The sequence below is a fragment of the Mycteria americana genome, chromosome Z, assembly GCF_035582795.1.
Source record: "Mycteria americana isolate JAX WOST 10 ecotype Jacksonville Zoo and Gardens chromosome Z, USCA_MyAme_1.0, whole genome shotgun sequence".
NCBI lineage: Eukaryota > Metazoa > Chordata > Aves > Ciconiiformes > Ciconiidae > Mycteria > Mycteria americana.
In genome coordinates, this window is record NC_134396.1 from 78,138,632 (window position 1) to 78,158,960 (window position 20,329).

Genomic DNA, 20,329 nt, shown 5'->3' on the forward strand with positions numbered 1-20,329 from the left:
AGGTTTAAACAATCTGCTGGTCTGTAAAGTACAGAAGAGTGGTTTAAATAATAAATCCATGAGCTAATCATTAATGGCTTGCATAATGTCACTTCTAGATGAGAATTTCCGTATCATGTAGAAGGGCAATGAATGGAGACGTTTTCAAATTAGGAAGGATGACAACAATTAGGGCACTTATTAAATAAAAAAAAGATGCAACAATAGATGATATGACAAAGGCGTGAAATACAGAGAAGGACAGAGAAGGCATATATGTGACTTCTTTCTAAACTCTATAAAGAGATCAAAAGAAAAATGAAATGTGTTTCAAGATATCAGAGAAGATGAAATGTCCACAGAGAACGTTCCCTCTGCAAATCACAGCAGTCCTCTCTGCTCCCTTTGGCTCATATTGATGACATCAACATGAAGGGAAGTTCAAGAACCAGCTTGAGTCTAAGACTTTCTATTAGAATCTCTTTTAAAAGGGCAAACTACTTCATTTTTAATGAAGGACAAGTGCTAGCAATCAGCAGGAGAACTATCAAAGAAAAAAAAAATTAGTGCTTAATTGTCTCTGCTATTTAACATAAAAATGACATTACTAGTACAGACCAAAAAGTCCATGAAGTCCCATATTCTATCTGGTACTGGGTAACAGAGGACATAAGAGGAGAATTGAATGGCACATTTTTGCCAGCATCATTTTTTGTGCAATTGCATTAAAATTTTGGAAAATAACATTTTGGGTGGGGACACAATTAATCACAGAAAATTAAGAAAGATGACTAGAAATAGACTGTACAAATATTTTATAGATGAAATTAAGGAAGAATTAAATGTTTAAGACTAACTGCTAGAGATAAATTGAGAAAACGGCTTTTACCATAAAAATATTTTTGACATGCAAATTCACATACTTTTGAAATTGTCACTCTACTTTCTAAATAGAGAAACAGTTCAGTTAAAAAGATGAATGATATGACCATATTAGATATTATCAGGAGAATTCAGAATTAAGAAGGGAATCTTAAACTTCTTAGTTTGCAACATGTAAGTTTTCCAGTTTTCATAAGGATATAAGTGGCAAATATTTTAGAAAAATACCCATTTTTTCCACCTACAATTTTCTGAATTTAACAAATTACTATTTCTGAATTTAACAAGTATCAATTCTGCATTAAATGTATCTGCTTATCAATTAAGCAGTTAAATTTTACAAGTAAAAAAATTGTTAAAATATTAAAATAACTTCCATTGGTTAAAAACTATTCAGGAAACACTTTCTATTTCTAACTACACTTGTCACACCCCCAATTGAATTTAAAAGTCATTGCAACTTGAGTAAACATCCCCTAAGTTCTGTGCTATACAGCTGAAACCTCCCTGAGCAATATAGCTTTGCAAAAGTTACTCATTTCTTTGTAAAGCACTATATAAGGGCAATATCAACATATATCCAGGTCTTAGACAGAAAGAACACATCAGGTTCCTCAAAACAGGAATTGAAACCCATCTTTGTATGGATCAAATAGACAATAAGCATCTCCATTTTAAAATCACATATTTAAAAATACATGTATAATTTATTTTATAAGTTTCACCAGTAAAATCTTTGTGTATTGACTATTATAAAGTAAAAAAGACAACCGGGAAGTGCAATTATTTGCCAAAATCCCATTACCTGTGTGCCAGCAGCACCCTGAAGGTCATCTGATTCAGTCCCAAATAACTTGGCAGCAAGTTTGACCAATCCCAGTTCCATTCAGTAATGGTTGACTGTTGATACATGGCAAGAAGCTATTGTTAGTTATTAATCAGTGTTAATATGATCAGTAAATTAAAGCTCCAGCTGTGATATACTAACCAAGAAGGAGGGGGGTCTAGAACAAGGACTTAGACAGATGATATCAATCATGTCCACAGAAGAAGGTTTTTATTCCAATAAGACAGCAATTAATTTATAAATCCATTTGGGGATGTAGCCATTATTTATAAAAAGATAAATCAATTTTTTGAACCGTTATTCTTCCAACTGTTAATGGCGTTCTGCCCAACCACTTTGTCTGAGAGCTTGACTCTTTGTTTGAAAAGCAAAATAATTGGCAACTTTTTATGTAACAGCAATTTACATTTTCCGCTGTCAGCAAAAAGTTTGTCATGAAAAACTTGGGGTAGCTGGAATTCAAGATGTAACCTGTATCATAATTAGAGTGATGGTTTACTTGTCTATTGTTTTGTAAGGCACTCCAGTCACCAGATGGTTATTATAAACAGCAGTAAGTCTAGACAATATGAACAAATATAACTACATATTGCTTATTTAATAAATAAAAGCAATCTACAATAATGGTGGGCAGACAAAAGACCACACACAACATTCTTATGTTTACAAAACAGTAACTCCTGTTGCATAGTATTAATTTTCACTGTCAGTAATGGTCAAGTAGTGACTACAATTCAAATTCTTGGGAAGAAATAATTAAAAAATGATTGTTGTAACACTAAAATAGCATTGAGTCGTTTAAAACAAAAAAAATGAAGTCAAAACAATGGAAATAATAATAAATAGGAAGAGTAAAGTATATCTTGCAGTGCATCTTTTTCTTCTTACAGACAGCACTTGGTTCTTCTGGGAAAGCAGAATCAGTGCAATCCCTCCCCTTCCTTCCATCTCTATTTCATTCCCTTCCTTCTTCTAATTTAATTTTCTCCCTAACACTCATCTTTGGCATGCACTTAAAAGTAATGCAGAAAAATAAAGGTGAAATACAGAGTAAGAAAGGGAGACAAGTAGCTAAAGAAAGAATAATATACTGTGAAAGTGGAAAGTGAATGTAGAAGTAACAGTGAACATCTGATAAACAAAAAATAAGGGGAAAAAAGAGTCAACTGAGAGAACAGTGGAAGTAGAATAACACAGGGGAGAAAACAGGCAACTGTTCTATACTTTACACTGAATTAAAAATAGATAAATAAATATGGAGGAAGTATTTGTAAAATCAAGAGGGATAAAAAGGAGAAGCTAAACAGCCAGTAGCAACAGTCATAAAAACAAATAGGAAAATTAATAAGTATACCAGATAAAAATTCAGTCCACCAGAATGATCAGTTCTGTGAAAAAATGAAGGATCAGTTTGAAAAAAGTCACTTCAGGAAAGGAAGATTATTTCTTTGTAGCATTCTTCTTTGTTGATACTGTTGAGGAGTTGCATAGCCTAGACTTAATCTTATCAGACAATAGAGGAGCAGCAGCACTGGCAGAGATTGAGGTGTCAGGACAAATTGATAAAATCAAGAGCAACAAGTTACTAGGGCCAGATGGTGATTATTCAAGATTTTTACAGGAATGTAAGAATGAAGTGGCTGAATTGTTAACAGAAATGACACACTTCCTAGAATCAGCTACTGAACTAGAGGGTTGGAAGGTGAGAAATTTACATATCATTAATAAAAACGCTAGAGTTGATCTCAGAATAGTGGTTTAGTGGCCTTTGTTTCAGGAGCAGTAAAATTCACAGAAATTATGATTAAGTATCTTGCGAAATTTGAATGATAGGGACAAATCAGCAAAACTTCAGAAGAGAAAAGTCAACCTCCCTAATGTACTGCAATTTTTACATATGCCAACAAACAATACATGGAATGCTTACTACAAATTATCTTTCAGAAAGCTTTTGAAATAATTTATTTTAAGAAATCCTCTGCTGAGGAAGCTAAGAGCACATCCATGTTACGCAGTGTGTATATTGTTATATATTATATTACTATGTATTATAATATGTTATATAGCATAGTGTAACACAAACATGCTCTGTCTAGTGCTGAATCAGCTCTCTGGACTCACACGCAGTATTGCCATGCCTATTCCAATTGGCCCTTCTGAGAAAAAAAGTTTTAAAAAGCAATACATAATTAACTCATTGACAAAATATGTTGTGAAACCAGTAGTTTGTTGGGACTTAGAATTTATAAAAGGATAAAATGTTAGTTGATGTATTAAAAACACATCTAATTACAATAGATTTAAAGAAAATCAAGAAATTAATCATGGATTCTTAACTCCTAAGCTTCATGGCTGTTGCCAACCAGTAAGAAATGAATTTAAGAAGAAACGTATCCTTTGAGAAGAATAATTGTTCCTTGCCAACGCTCTGGCATCTTCTACAGGCACTGGTAACAGTCTTCACAGGAAACCAGACACTGAGCTATACTGACCACTATTTTATAAACAGACAGTCCCACACCACTAAATACATGTGCAATTTTATGGTAAAGGGAACAAAATTATTAAATAATATCATTAAGCTCAGGAAACAAGTCTGTCATTGTCAACAAAAGGGTTGGCACATGGTACTTTAAGGTCCATGATCTACTCTTTTTTTCTTTTAATTTTAAGATACTTTTCCATATTCAGGTAATAGACTTTATGCCAAAAGTTTACAAAATCCAAAGCAATTTAATATGAACTATCCCTTGTCATCTGTTGATTAATAGAGCACTGCAAACCTGTCATGTAGCAGAAGAATTCTGCTCTGAGATGTCACTACTTGAAGGTCTTATTCTACCATACTATTAATGAATTGAGAATTGAGGCATAGTAAACTATTTTCTGCATTTCAAATTGGAGTAAGTGATTCTGTGCCCCTTAAATTCTATCAATTTAAGATATATGTAAAGGGATTAGTGGAAGAAAAAAAAAAAGATACTTTTAAAGCATGTTCCTCTGGAGTGAGAAGCCTTGTGAAACTGATATTAATCTCCTTTTTCAGGATATTAGCACTTTTTTTGCAACATGACAATGATTTAGCATTAATTAAACAAGTAAGGAAAAAAAAGAATGAACCAAAAAACCAAAACATATATTTTACAGCAATACAACTGGTGAAATAGTCCAAAATGCTCAAAACTGGGAAAGGAGATTACACTATTTAAAAGCAGACTTGTACTGAAAAAGGATGTCTTTCTACCACAAGTCTGTAAAGTGAATTTCATATCACTGTAATACCATTTCTTTTTAAATATTTGAAATGGAGGCGTCGAATCAAAACTGTAGATGATGGATTAGGAAGACTTAAGAAACGATGGTGTAAGATTTTTTAAGTGTCCAAGTGCTATCAGAAACGACATACCATTTTGTGTGATGAATTGGTCATGTGGCGCTCTGGTAGAGATTTAGGCAACTAGATCTATTTTCTTTAACTGCCACATTATCAGGAAACTAATTTCTATAAGTAAATTACAATCCTTTACATATCACTAACATGGCTTAATGAAAAACAGAGAAATGGATGCTTTCTTTTTTTTTTGTGTTTTTTCCCCTGCTTATTCTCACTGTTCTCTGTGAGAGATCACAGAGATCACAGAGATCTCTGTATTTCCAAAGCATCCTTTACTTTACTGTTCAACGCTTCCATAAAAGACTCATCAGGAAGATTCTAAATGCGCACTTGGAGTTTTGCCATGATTTTTCAAAGGACTAAGACTAGCCCTATGTACCATTACACAGATGTAATAAATGTCATCGTTACTAATGGGCTTTCCTTCACTATACTGAACTAACACAGAAAGTCTAAGTAAATGCAAATTGCTCTTACATGCAATAATTCTGATAAAAGAAAAGGACAATAATGGCTTTTTGAACATTATGCTATTGTAGAGGGTGCCCTCATTAGATTCCTGAGTAATAATATTCCTTTGCACTTCATCAAATGTGAACGCATGTAATTAATTCCGCTTTCATAATTTCAGTCTCTGTCATTATCATGATCATAATAAGATCGACAAGTAAAAATTATACTATAACCAAGGTTTCAGATTTTCACAAACCTGATTGAACGCTTTTGCACAAGATTGTCTGTACACCTGGAAAGGGTTGAAGACAGGCTGCTCTTCTCTGCCCTTCAGTGTCAAAGGCAGGCATTGACTGGAGGTAACACCATCTTCAGAACAATTCTCACAAGACAGCTGCTCTTTCAAATATTCCTTTTAGAAGAAAAAACAACCACAAAACAGTATGTGCCACCTAGCTTTCTAAGTGAAATTTGCCTAAATTTCAAGCATAACTACAGTATGCTTGATAGAAGTTCCTTATATTAAAGGAGTAAGGTATTTAAGAGTAACACCATTTTACAACAAACAGTAAATAACCTGCATCAACATCCATCCAACTGAAGCAAATCAGAATGATCTAAGCTATTGTTTTGAAATTGTCATCAAATTATGTGTATCAGTTCTCATTTAATATATATATGTTAGGTATATGTGGAAGTGAAAAACAAATGTTTTCTATGAGCTGTTCTAATGTATGATGGCTATTATATGATTTATTTTACATGATAAAGTATACACAATTATTTAAAGTTATTTTTTGGACAGCATTAAATAGTTACTACATGACTATAAATTAATTGTTTGATGAACGTGTTCAAACCAGTTGTTTAAACACAGGAAATAGATATTCTCCCACTCTTCAAAGCTATTTTTAATTGTTTAAGCATTCAAAGACTAGAAGTAATTTATGATTTACATGGCAATTTTAGAAACTATACTGTAACAGACGCATGATTATTTTGGCCAGAATCTTTTCTGTTTTCACTTCTTAAACTACTATGTAAATAAATCATCATTGCATGCCAATAAAGTGTTTTGATTAAATAGAACCATTTTACGAAGAGCTAGATAATGAAACACTTACAGATCTATTTGCTGGAAGGACTACTGTGATTAAACAGTTTATTGTTATTAAAATGAAGTCCATAATGATAGGATTGCCATAACATTGAGCAAGTACTCAAGGTGAGTCTTCATTAGGATGGGTGGATGCAAATGCTCCTCTTACTCTGCAGTGCTACTGAGATGATAAAAATTTTCAGGCACAGGTGAGGGAACATGTAAACTACCTGCCAAGGCACCCTGTGCTCCTCGGGGGGTCTTAAAAAGAATAATTTCATCATCGGTTTAAATTGATCCAACTGTGGTCTGGCCTGAAAGCCACAAGTTCCCTCCCAATCCACATAGACTGTAGCTGTTTCTCCCTTGTGTTGGCACTAGCATATGTTGTGAAATCAGCCAGAAAAAAGAAAGGTTTCAGCCAGATAAACAAGCCACACGATTTCTCGTGCTTGTACAAAGCGGGGCCTAGGAGTGGGAAAGCACAAGGGCAAGAGAAAGAGCAGGACTCTCTCTCTGCTGGTTGCAGCCAATTGCCAGGACTGCTTAAGACAATCATGAAATCATCTAAGTGTATTTAAAAAAAAAAACAGAGCTTTTTTGCTTTAAGACAACAGTGTAATCCAGCTGTGAAAACACACCCTAAGTCTCTTACCTATTTTTTCCTCAGCCTACAAAAATGTCTGGGTTTTTTTTTTTCCCATTCATTCATGACTTCATGCCATAGCAAAGATTTTAAAGTCATGGTGAAGGGGGTTATTTAAAAGCTATTTCTATATATTTAACAATTTTTCATAAATGTACTGCCTTCCATGCACACATTTTCACAAAATCTGTAGACAGCTCTAAAGCAACCCAGCCCTCTGGGTGTCAGAGAGCCAGCAGAAGCAGATTCCGTTGGTTTTTCAGTAGCGGTATTTGAAATTGCTGTCCATGCTTGCTAGGATTTGAACACTCCAAGTGGTATACAGCTCATCTCCCAGTACAGGCGTTTTTCTGTCTTTGGAATACTGTGGATTTACGTTTTGACAAAGAGACTTATTCAACAGTGGGAAATGGTCTCTTTAGTATAGTACAATACTGTAGGCCCTGAAAGGGTCATGTTCCAAAAATGTGAAAATAAAGAGAAATGAAATCACGTTTGTAAACATGAGCTATATCCTCACTATCAATGACTGGGCATGAAACCAAGTAGACAGAATATTATTGAGCCCGACAGCTCAGAAGACTTGGTTTCTCTTTGGTAGCCATTAGTCAAAAATGCTTTTAAAATTATTATTCTTTTTGAAAAATACATGAAGGACTGTAGGCTGTTTTGAGTTCTACAGTATCTATCATAGGTCTTTGTAACATCATCGCTCTATTTGCAAACACAGCTTCCAAGGATCTATATCCCTTTTTCCCTGCTTTTCTAAGGAAAATTATTGAGAACAACAATCTTCTGTCTCATCATTTTGTTCTCTATTCACATGCAATTATTAAGCAGTGTAGCATAAAGATCTCCAAACTAATTTTAAGAATAGGATCCCTTGATAGTCCAAGGAGTCTCCAATCAAAAGGATGGACCTTTGAACAGACAATGAAGTCTATTTCTTGGTAGTCAGGCACATTAAACATAATGTAAGTTATGAAAAATAATATTGAAAAGTGCATTATTATAACACCATGCTAAGCATTAAAATGTTTTGTAAAGGTCTCAAAGGCAATTTGAAGTAACACGGTTAAGTCCTTGTGTGAGTCAAGCTGGTCAGGATTTTTTGTCTTCTTTTTTTTAAAAACAAGACAGTTTTTTCCACTGAGAAATGTTCTATATTTAACAAAGCTCTTACTAGCTGCAGAAATTCAAGGAGAGACATTTGGGATGTGGAAAGTCAGGCTAAAGTCCCTCTTCCACCTAATTCTCTCAGCCTCTTACCTCCTATTGGAGCTGCTCCACTTTGTATAAATAACTGAATACTCACAGGAGTCAGATCTTGGATCAGGGTCTCCAGAACCCGATATGGGCATTCTACCCCTTCAGCTGGAGTATGATTCTATTTTTGACCCTAGAAGTTACAGAACAGATTTTTACAGCAATTTCTACAAGGTGAAACAACTCCAACAGGGGAAAAAGAAGAAGTTCCATGCTGGTAGCTAATGGTCTATCAGTTTGGGGAGTTTGTTTGGATGTGGGAGATGCAGATTCCATTCCCTGGTCTAAACCAAGCATAATAAAGATTTGAGCCTGCATATCCTGTCCCCTAGGTGACTGCCCTAACTACTGGATTATATGCTATTTTCTGAGGTCTTGCTCATCATCTTTTCCTCACTCCGTTATACTTAGAGAAATCCTGAATGTGCTCCAGGTGAAAAGGTTTTGTTTGAACTGTATTACAGTAATAATTTTCACTTCACTTCCTGAACCATTTAATTGTTTGAGATGAAACTTGAAAAGATTCTGTATTGTATTAATATTAGGTTGCCATCTCTACATACATGCTTACATTGCTTCTAAAGCTTCCAAATGCAGATGCTTAAAGGTTGCTTTTAAGCCTATACTTAGGAACTAAACAGTTGATCTGATTTCTAGAAGCACCGTGCCAGTACTGAGCTGCTCTCTATTGCCTTCATACAGACATAGCTGCCTAATCGGGGTTTTTTTTCTATCAAATTTTTTAGAAAGAAAAATCTTGGCCTATGCCTATATTTGCATTATTTTGCATTTTATTATAAACATTTCTGTATACTTGCAATGATCTTAACAGCACCTGCTTATGCATTCAAGGAATAGTAATTTAGTAATTAAAGCTAATAAACAGAACTTTCTTAATTAAGCTGTGTAGATCTGTGTTATCATACAATTTAAGCAAACCTGTGTTTATTTCAGTCTATAAAATCAGAATGCTTTTGGTAACTTGGGGCAATTTAGTACAGCCTTAGCAATAATGAGATAATTCTTTTACATTGCCCAAATTCCATGTGCAGCAAACAAATCTGAATTTGTTTACTGTAATTTTGAAAGCACTTTAACTGAACAGAGTTATCTAGATTAAGTAGGGTTTTCATGTGGATGCATTTACTTCCTCAGTACAGCCGTAGGGTTTGTTTGTTTGTTTTTTAAATCAGGAGAATTGATTTACCACATTTAATTTTACTTCCTGTAACAGTCAATTTTTCAATAGCCTTACTGATTTTTTTTTTTTTTTTTTTACTGTGTTCAAACTCTAAAATGTATCTATGGTCTACAATATGAATCTGAAGGAAGTTTATGAGCCATACTCCTGTTTAAGTACATAAATAAAATCTACATTGTTTCCCATAAAGTAATCTTTTCTGTACAAATGCAGAAAAGCCTAAACTGAATGGATTCTATTACAATACAATATAGGATTTCATATTGACTTTAAGAAGCATTATCACCTCCTTGACTAACCCTTAGCTGCCAGCAGACGCTGCCTCAGGCCAGTACACACCTAATTGCTCGGTAAAAAGGCCGTTTCCCTACCTCATTGAGCCGGATGATGTGATAAATTTGCCTCAGGTACTCGCTGCCACCTGGTTTGTGGCAGATATCCAGGACCATCATGTTTATTTTCTGCTCAGTGAATCCAAGTGCAATACCTCCTTCCTCTAACGTTGCACCTTCTACTGTGACTGAGGCACTAGAATATAGAAAAGATACAAGTATTCTTAAGATAAATTTCTGAAACTCATAATATTAATACAAAATCAGCTAAAACTACATGTTAAAAAAAAACTTAAAGATTTGGCTTGCACAAAACAAATGTTGCTGTATATACATCTCTGAAGCCTTTATACAAATACGTAATAAATGCTAAATAACATTTTTGTATTCTAAAAATTTCAATGATTTTAATCTGAAAGATGAAAACAGAAAACTTTCTTTACTCTAAGGACATAGAAGGAGCAAATATTTTTTTATTTTCTTTTCCACTAGAGAAGTATCTTTGCTACTAGAAATGGCATTTGCATTCGATCTTTTGTACATTTTTCTTTGCCTGTCGCTGCACATATTAAAGACTAATTAACATGTCAGAAAGGTAGCCATTACTCTAAGTATAGGTTAGAAGTTTTAAATGGAAGTATTTTTCTTCCCACTGGTATAGTGGTAACCATTTCAAAGGTACCTATTTGCCACTTGTTGCACTTTTTGCCCTGTAGTGTTCCTTGTTTTTCTTCTTACAAGTATTTGTGTGAAACTGCTACAAAAAAAATCTCAAGGAGACAGGCCCAAATGACTTGAAAAATATTAATTCAAAACTCTGACCATTGTCAGATGGCTCTCTCTGCATGCAAACATAAGTTAGCAGCTCTGCACTTGCTTAGTATTGTACGTTGATAAAGTATTAAGAAAAAAGAGTACTAAAACTAATTATTTTCCTCAAATATTAGAGCTGTAACACAGATATATGTTGGCACCTTGACACAGATGTGTCAAGAACTTGAAAGATTGACAGGAATATATTATCCCTTCTACAGTCATTACTGGATTAATTTAAAATCTACCAAAGTACCATTCTAAATTAAAAAAAAGCATCATATTTTAATTTTTTAGAAGTAAAACCAAAAAACTACGAAATACGTTGGTAGAGTCAGCTGTAAGTTGCAGTTTACTGTTGAAAGCGTGCCATGATTACAAAGTTAGTTCTGCTGAAAGTTGCTGTTTGACCTGCAGGCTCACTTAAATGCTACACAGCTGCTGGACATTAAAGTTGATATTGCTTCCACATGCAGCTCCAGAATGTCCTACAGAGCAAATAGTTTCAAAATATAAACTATAATTTTGTTCTTCGCTGAATGGAAGTAAGTGATACTCTGTTATTATGGTGTATTTTACAGAAAAGCTTCAGAGAAATTGATCTTTAAAATTAAAGCACACTTAAGGCTGATCTTTTGATGCCACATAGATACAACCTGAATTTCTTGTCAAACTTCTTAGCCACTGACATTGAAAAAGTTGAGGACCTCTGACAAAGGAGTGTATCAGTGTCAGTACCCAAATTGTATCCTTTCCTGTCCATCACTGTGCAGGTGAAGCAGATGATTGGATTCAGTCAGTGCTATGATTAATGAGTTCCTCTCTGGATTTGGGACTGCCTATCAATCATGTCATTAGGAAGAATGTGCCCTGAAAGAGGCAGACCTCAGCCAAGGAATAACTGCATTCATCTTAATCTGTATATGCACCCAGCCAGCCAAGTCAGGGTCACCATGATGAAAAACAATAATCCTCAACTCGACAAATTACTTTGCAAAGACAGACATTTCTTTTTTTCTCGGGACGCGTGTTCTTCAGAATCTAACGTGACTGTTTACAGCTCTGGTGCTACCATAAAGTGAAGGTTATTTTAATGAATAGTAATGCTTTCAGGCAGTACACAAGACAGGCAATGCATACAACTAAACCTTTCACTGAAGATTTTTTTAATTCTCCTAAAAACTAAGTTAAATTTGTATGCCACAATGGAAGAACCTATATAATATTTAGACTTTTTATATAGCTAGCAGACCTGATAACAATAACGTAACACAAAATGAAGTAAGACTTTTGCTTATAAAAATCCAGTGCACTTAAAGATGTTTCCACAACTGTGTAGATGAATCCCAAATAAATTTTTTAAATTTATGATTTCTATTTTCTTCCACTCACTGTGTCTATTAGAAGTCTATAAACATTTATAAATGTGAATATATATAAAAATGCATGTGCATACAGTTACCCACAAAATCGTTTAATTATGAAAATGTTATACAGAACATAATTTTACACCAACTTCGATTTTGAAATATAATCATTCGTATTTCAAACAAAGCACGTAAACATCACAAGTCTCCTCTTGAAAGATCTGCTTTTAGTTTAGTAGTTATCTGACTGCCACTTATTTTAATTGATGTTTGAATTTCAGCTTTAATATATTAGTTTTATAATTTGCATTTATAATAATATTTTATCTCTACATTGCATATCTCAGCTATTTATTAACTAGGTTCTTTTTTCCCAGAAATTGGCTCATGATATTTGAATATAAAATGGAAAAATAACGTTTATGCTAGACTTCTATTGCAGAAATCCCACCAAAGTCAGGGGACTTAGTTTCATAACTGTATCATATAACTGCTCACTGGGACAGCAGGTAATGCATTCTTCAGTTTCTTAAACTTCAGTTTCTTAAGCTCCTAGTCACAAACTAGGTACAGTAGACACTGTACACATACAGAAAACATTCTCCCACATTCATTTCCCACAGTCTGATACCTGATGGATAATACAGCATTTTTGTGGTATGTTAGAAAAGCAAATAGAGTAGTATATTAATTCTAAATTCTCAGCTTCAGAAGAAGTGCAAATACTGAATTTTTAGTTTTCAGAGGTTATCCACAATATTGTCTTACCCTGCATTTATATTTTTTAAGAAATATCTATTCTCTTGGTAACATTAGAAATGGCATTATGGAACCATTCTGTTAAGTGTCACACTTTATCATTATGGGTTTTTTATTCTATGACTCTTTCAGTCACTGGCATCTGGCTTCAATCTTTTAATCACTGGATTAGAGCTTGTAAATTAGTATTAAATGGAAATATAAAGATTACAAAGGTCAATGTCAATGAGCATTCGTGTGACACTATTACTGCTTAGTGCTACTCATGCTAACTGACTACTTGTAGCAACATGATACTGTCCCTTAAAGCACTGCATGAAAGTCTGTTCACTGATATCAGTGATTCAGACCTACAATCACTATATCCTTTGTTTACATGGACAATTACTGTCAGGACAGCAACGACTGCAACCTTCAAGACTATTTATTAAAAAAAAGCAATCTTACTCTCAGTAGTCAACAATTTAATTCAGTAAGTCATGTAACTCCAATAAATCTAATATTGGAAAGCTGATGAATAGTATTTTTACAGAATGGTACATTACTTCAACATTAAAATACACTGGACTAGGAACACATTGACATGTACAAAACTCCCTGAAAAATCATTATAAGGATTTAAAACACTCGGACCTTAATGTCAAATCTGCAGGGAAGGTTGATATTTCCTCAGAAAGGCACAGCAGGGTACTCTCCTTGTCCTGTTTTGATATATCCTACTTGCCCTCAGGGTTTGTTATGTTTTAAAATGAAGTATGCTTACTTTTTAATCACAGATGAACACTGAAAGCTTTTCATAGTCTCTCTTAATTTAATCACCATAGCAAAATTAATTTATAAATACATTGTGGTGCCTTCTAGCCAGTGTATGTATTCATATTCTGAAGATACTCCAACTAAATTGTCCACATTTTTGGATCATCACAAAAATATGAAATCTCTAAGTACTATGAAGACACTGTTCTGGTGAAACAATATGGTTTACTGTTTCAACAATGCAATTGATTTGCAAAAACATGCTATAAAGCCATCAATATTAAGAACTAAACCGTTTCATATAAGATCACTATTCATCTGTTTTTTTTTCAATTGAACAATAGCCATAAACATGCCAATAATCCAGTAAAATAAAGAACAAACAACAGCATTTGAAAAATACTATGTTCTTACCAGTCTGTGCTCAATTTTCTTGCCTTCAGCAACTGGCTTTCAATCCAGTTTGGTCTCTGCTGTTCAATGCTTTGTATAACCTTCTGGGTCACTTGCTTAGGACCACTTTTCTGTTTTCCCATAATACTTTCTAAGCACACACGTACTAAACTGAGTTTTTCTTTGCTCCATCTGTCAAGTGTTGCACCTGTTAAAAGTTCTGCGGTATTTCCATCCTCAAATATCCGACATATAATTACAATCAAGTTCCAGACAAGCAGACCAGCTTTCTTCAATTCAGCAAAGTTTCTTGACATTTTTCTCTCAGCCAGAAAAAAGAAGTACTTAATTGGGGGAGGCAAACATGCAATCACTGTAGGTAACTTGCTGATTACAATAGATACTGCCTGAGCTGCAAGCCTTGTGAAGCCTTAAAAAAAGAAAGAAAAGAAGATATGATTAACATTAACATTATAGTTCTATCACAGCATGCTTCTGAATGTTGTATGATAATTTCTAACTTCCTTTTGTACTGAAAATGGGTAAAAAGCTTAAGTACTCAACACTGTAGCTTGACTTCTATTGTGCTTCCTCCTCATAAATCCCACAAAATCTAAACAATAATATGAATTAAAAACAGAGAACCTAGAAAATTTAGAATTCAGACTGTGACTCTCTTAACAATTAGTCCTGCTGTGCACAGTTATTACAGAATAAATGAAAAAGACAACACCCAGGTATTCTGAATGGTAAAAAAGTTGCCTCCAAAATTGTAGTGTAATATTTTTCCAACTTCATGAGTGGAGCATTGCACTGTCTCAGGATACTACATACATTCATAATCTTTAGTTTTCTATCAATCCCTTTCTATGTTCAAACCTACAAAACTTCAGTTTATCAACTTTCATATAAGCATGCACACTATATAGCACTGCATTTTAAACATTCCAGACATTAAAAGTAGCTATAGAAGTAACTACAGAAAATACCCTGCTCAAAAACTAAGATATATCTAAAATGAAAAAATATACCCAAAGGTGATCCAGAATATGGTATGAAGTCAAGATTTAAAAAAACACCAAACAAACAAAGAAAACCCCTGATTCATTGCACCTGTATTCTCAACTTGTTTAAAAAAACAAACAAACAAAAAACAAACAACAAAACAAAAACCATCCAGATCTGTTCTAGGTGTCACATAGCCAATTTAATTTGTCACTAAGTCTGAGCCTTATCTCTCGCTTAAGTATCAGTTCAGGCTTAGCAATAGCCTAAAATAGGCATACAAGTTCTAGATTAAAGTGAGATTGCAGTGAAAGTGCAGTGAGCACACTACTGCATAAATGTGCCTCAAGATGCTGAAGAGAGTATATATGGAAAGAAAGAATGGATTGATGCCCTGGCTTGCCCACAATCTACATATTCAAAACTTCATGCCAGAATATACTACAGTGATACTACTGTATTGAAAATAATCAGGTAATATTTTTGTGGCAATAAATTTATGGTGAAATGTTTCCAAAAGTTAGCTTTTTGAAATGATGGAGGCTTTAGGCACTGTAGGCTACGAAAGTACATACCAGAAATCATCTTTACATCTAATCACCTTCAAAACATCTCCTATTACATATATTATTTCTCTTTCTTCAGTAACTGTTTCGACAAGGAAGCAGTAGCAAATTCCATACCAGTTTCAGTGCTATTCAAACATAAATTGCTGTTGTAAAGTTGGGATGAATAAGTTGATATAATTTCAGACAACACTGTGTATTTAAATTTAAACAGTCCTGAATCAAGTCTTGATTCAAGTCACTGCCTTGAATCTCACTTTACTACTGCCAGATGCTAAAAACATTTTCAGTACTATTATTATCAGTACTACAATACTGATTATTTTAAAAAGTTTGTTTGTGTATGCATGGGTGTAAGCCTCAAGAAAAAGGTACTGAACTTCAACACTAAGTACTTTAAAAAAAACCACAGGATGCTTGGAAATTGTTTTGTTCATTGTCAAATTGCAATGCTCATCAATTACAACTGTTCAATTTTGGTATGTACCCATTAAAGGGGTAACAAGCTTTTATGACAAATTTATAAAACAGTATAAACATATAAAACAGTAAAAACACCCACACTTCCCAGATTCTTTTCTCTTCATTTCCCGAGGAGTGTAATTCCATTCCTTTGGAACCGTTTTCAATAAACTTTCAGGAACTATTTGCTTGTGCTGGTACGTTCCATAGTTTTCTGTTGCCTCCCATGAATGCATCAAAGAAATTATCTGTTTCACTATGCCCTTGACTGAATTAATCAAAGTCAACTTCAAACATCTGATAACCTCTGGCTCCGACTCACCACAACTGGAAACTTCAGAAGGAAGAATGATTAAATATTCAGTAAGTGTAGTCATTTGTGTAAATCCATTTCAGAAAGAAGTGTTTCAAATTCTTATGGAAAGAAAAGTAAAAACATTATGATTCATAATAACTTAGATCTATTGGTCTGTCACAAATTAAAGAAAGAGTATAAAGCAAAACAGTGTAGCATCTTGTACCATCTTACACAGTACTGTCAAAAAATACAATTTATTTCCTTCATCCTCGTTTCTCCAACAATATACTTCTAAAAATGTCATTTAAGCTGACTTATGTCTTCCTTTTTATATGGTGTATATTTAATTACTTGTTGGACATCAATGAGGCAAACTGATATACCTAATTTTTTCTACTTCCTTGTCTTGATAGTATTAATGAAGTTGCGTTCATTAGATACCCAAACTGTTATGCTAGAGATCAGCAAAGGAAAGAAAGATATTTTGGAAACAAAAATGCATACAAATAATAGTCATCAACAGAGATATAGCATGTTATCAGAGATTGCATGTTGAAAATAGACCATCCTAAATACAGCTATTGACAATATAACAAGTATCAATCTTCTCCACATTCTTAATACCACAGAGAATTGCAGTTTCTCCACTGCCATGGAGCAGCAGTTGTCAGGCAGAGTACTGCAGGACGTATCAGAGATGTCTTTTGACATGCTAGGTCCTTTGCTCATACTTTTGCTTGTCTGTAATTTTTGCTGATTTAAGTTTTATTCTTCTCTGCATGGCCTTTCTGGAAGCTTCCATGCAATATTTCTGTATTTTTCTTCCTCTTACACCTTAGACTTCTACTTTTTGGAATCCTGTTTTTCTCTGAGGAATACCTGACCACTTTTACCACCATTGTTTTCTATTTTGTGATATTTGTAATTCTATTTCCCCTCTTACATTCTCCCATTTTCTTCCTTTCTTTTCTTTTGATCTTTCCTGCATTTTAGCCATAATTTGCAAGATCACCCTTCTAAACCTAACCTCTCTTTTCTGGTCGAATACTGCTTTTCCTTGGGGGCAGCGTTAGTTGCTCTAATTGTGAGGGTGCCTCTCCCTCTCCATGAAAAATTAGGAGCCTGTCTGCCTGTTGACAGCAGAGTCTATATGCCCATCACTCGTCTCCCTCAATAGGATTCCTTCCTTTTCTTTTTCAATTCTCCTTTAATTGTTTCTTACTTTTAAATTGTGGCAAAGGTCTGGAGCTATTAAATGCACAGAGACAAAGAACCTGTATTGGTAGAGAGCTACAGAAAGTATCTGCTGCCAGCCTGCTGGTAAGACAGACACTTAAGGAAATCAGAATCCTGGTTGACCACACCGCTCTGTAACCTCTGCTTTCTTCAAAATTTTCACCACTCCTACAGTGACCTGATTGCTCAAAACATTTCAATTAAACCATAATTTTGAAGTAAGCTACCATCATTTCATCTGATTTATTAAAGTAAAAATAATATGCACTACATGTCTGAAAACTGACAAGGTTTAACATCAGATTTTGAATAGTTATTAATAAATTAAATACCTGTCATATTGTATAAGCGATTCCACAACTGCTCTTTTTCCATGTAGGTCTCAAAAGCAATGCCAAGAGATTTGGGTGATAACGTGCAGTAAGATAGTACCGTGAAGATTGTTTCAATCAGAGTAGGCTGTTTGTTATTTATCTGTTCTAAGAGAGAATATTGTTCATCACGATTCAATAATTCATTTCCTTCAAAACAAACAAAAACATGGTTACAATAATTTCCAAGTAATTCAAGTTCACAGTAACAGATCATATTAATCAAAACAAACTGCAAACTGTATCTGAATAATATTTCAAACAATAATAATACTTACAGATACTGAAATCTGATCGTCCTCTGCATAATGACATTTGACTGTCTTCCCGAGTTATATGTAGCCATTAAAAAAAGACTCCAGCATGTTTACAAACTATGGAATATGCCTATTTAATTCAAAATGCACTCAGTATATAATTGGAATTTGATTATTTACTAAATATTAATCAGAAGTAAATTGTACTACTTCTGTAGAATCACAGTCAAAAAGTTATTACTGCTTAGCTCCTCTTACCAATATATTAGTCATGTGAAATAATAGAACTCTATTTAGTTATATAAAATAAAATAAAGTAGCAGCTGCATACTCCCCAAAATGGATTGTTTTTCAGTATAAAACGAAATTGGGAAGAAATCAGTTAGTTCCTCAAAACAAAATCTCAGCCCTGCTAAGATACAGATACCTATGTGTTTAAAGGCAAGTAGTGATTTTCATAGAGTTGAGTCATAACAGCTTACATAATATGTATTTCTAAATGTTTTTCATAATCATTATAAAACATTCTCCCAGCCAAAAGATAATGATGTGTTTAAACCTCTTTGAGCAAATGCAACTCAATGGCTTTGACTTGTGCTAATGTCAAAGACCTCAGCTTCCCAGCTATTTGTGGAATATGCTTGTGATGTTAACAATCATAACAAATGACAAGAGCCAGAACCAATTAAACACTTTTAATTTAAATTTCTAGTTTCCAGAACGGAAAGTTTCTGTAAAACTGATTTAGAGAAAACTATACTTGAAAATGTCATTGTTTTATGCCAGTTTGGCTGCCCTTAACTGTAGCAACCTGTCCAGGAGAAAGATGGGAGAGACTAAATTTCTAGGCTGTGTCTTTCTAGTGGTTCAAACAGCCTTCAAAATCTACCACAGTTGAAAATTGCTGCTTTCCACCCAGCTCTGAATGACTTGAGAATGCTGTAAAATTCAAAAATCTCATTTTACTCTCCTCTGAATTCCTACAATCTAATTCACACATTATTGTAAACCATTCAGTCTGGGTAGTGTGCAGCCTTCACAGGAACAGCCCATAGGATGTGGAAAGCTGAAAAACAAGACCAGTGATTTCAGAACCAACAAGCTGTGTTTTTTTGTCCCAAGGCAGGAGACAGATCAGCAATAAGATTTTTTTTTAGTCAGCTTTTCTTCCTACGAGTTGAGTGAGCTGGCATATTTTGCTAAGACACCTTCCAATGCCAGATGCTTCTGAGTGAAGAATCAAATGGATTCCATTAATTCACTCAAACCAGCGATATGTTGTCTAATATGGATATGACAAAGAAAGAACCAAGAAAGCAGAAAAAGCAGTTCAAAAAGGAAAACCCAGAGGTATTCAAATTGTGAGACAAAAATTTGAATTTAACTTTGATTATATTACTAGAAGTATTTTTTTTTTTTCATTTAATTTAACCAAATTCTAGGGAGGAGGGTTTGCTAAGATTTTAAATACTATGTAAACTGTCTTTGCAGAACATGATGGGAAATTGCTTTGTTTAAAGGGGCTTATGAATGGAAATTAAGCCTAAATTTGCTGTATGATCATGCCACATGGAAAGTTTGAGTCACAACTTAGTAATAACTTTTCTAATCAACTTAGTGCTACCAATAAATTTAGATAAATGGAAAGAAGTATAAAGGAATTCTGTAGAGGGTTACATATATATCTTCCTATAACTAGTGTATAATACAAGTCTTGTGCTTTTAAGCAAAGATCTTCAGGAATCCACTGGGAAACCATTCTGAGGCTAAACATAACAAGATATGTAAGCTTTCATCAGCGTTTTCTTGTTTTACCCTGAAGTAAATGCTGCTGTTTTTGTAAGAATATCTGGCCCTTCAAAGCTCGGGTTGAAATGAATTTTCTGACTGATAAACTGGCATGGACCAGAGAATCATAGAATAGTTTGGGTTGGAAGGGACCTTAAA

At 34.1% G+C, this 20,329-nt stretch overlaps 1 protein-coding gene across 10 annotated transcripts in view; it reads right to left on the reverse strand.

The window, feature by feature from the left end:
- KIAA0825 (KIAA0825 ortholog) overlaps nt 1-20,329 on the reverse strand; it is a 252,673-nt gene that overhangs the window by 114,059 nt on the left and 118,285 nt on the right. For 9 of the 10 annotated variants that reach the window (XM_075526449.1, XM_075526455.1, XM_075526453.1 and 6 more), the window contains 6 exons: nt 18,087-18,275; nt 16,321-16,554; nt 14,209-14,617; nt 10,139-10,295; nt 5,812-5,967; nt 1,667-1,761 (listed from right to left, as the gene is read on the reverse strand). In XM_075526449.1, coding sequence (XP_075382564.1) covers nt 1,667-1,761; nt 5,812-5,967; nt 10,139-10,295; nt 14,209-14,617; nt 16,321-16,554; nt 18,087-18,275 — 1,240 coding nt within the window. The remainder of the gene's footprint in view (nt 1-1,666; nt 1,762-5,811; nt 5,968-10,138; nt 10,296-14,208; nt 14,618-16,320; nt 16,555-18,086; nt 18,276-20,329) is intronic. The other variant, XM_075526452.1, reaches the window with a different exon arrangement.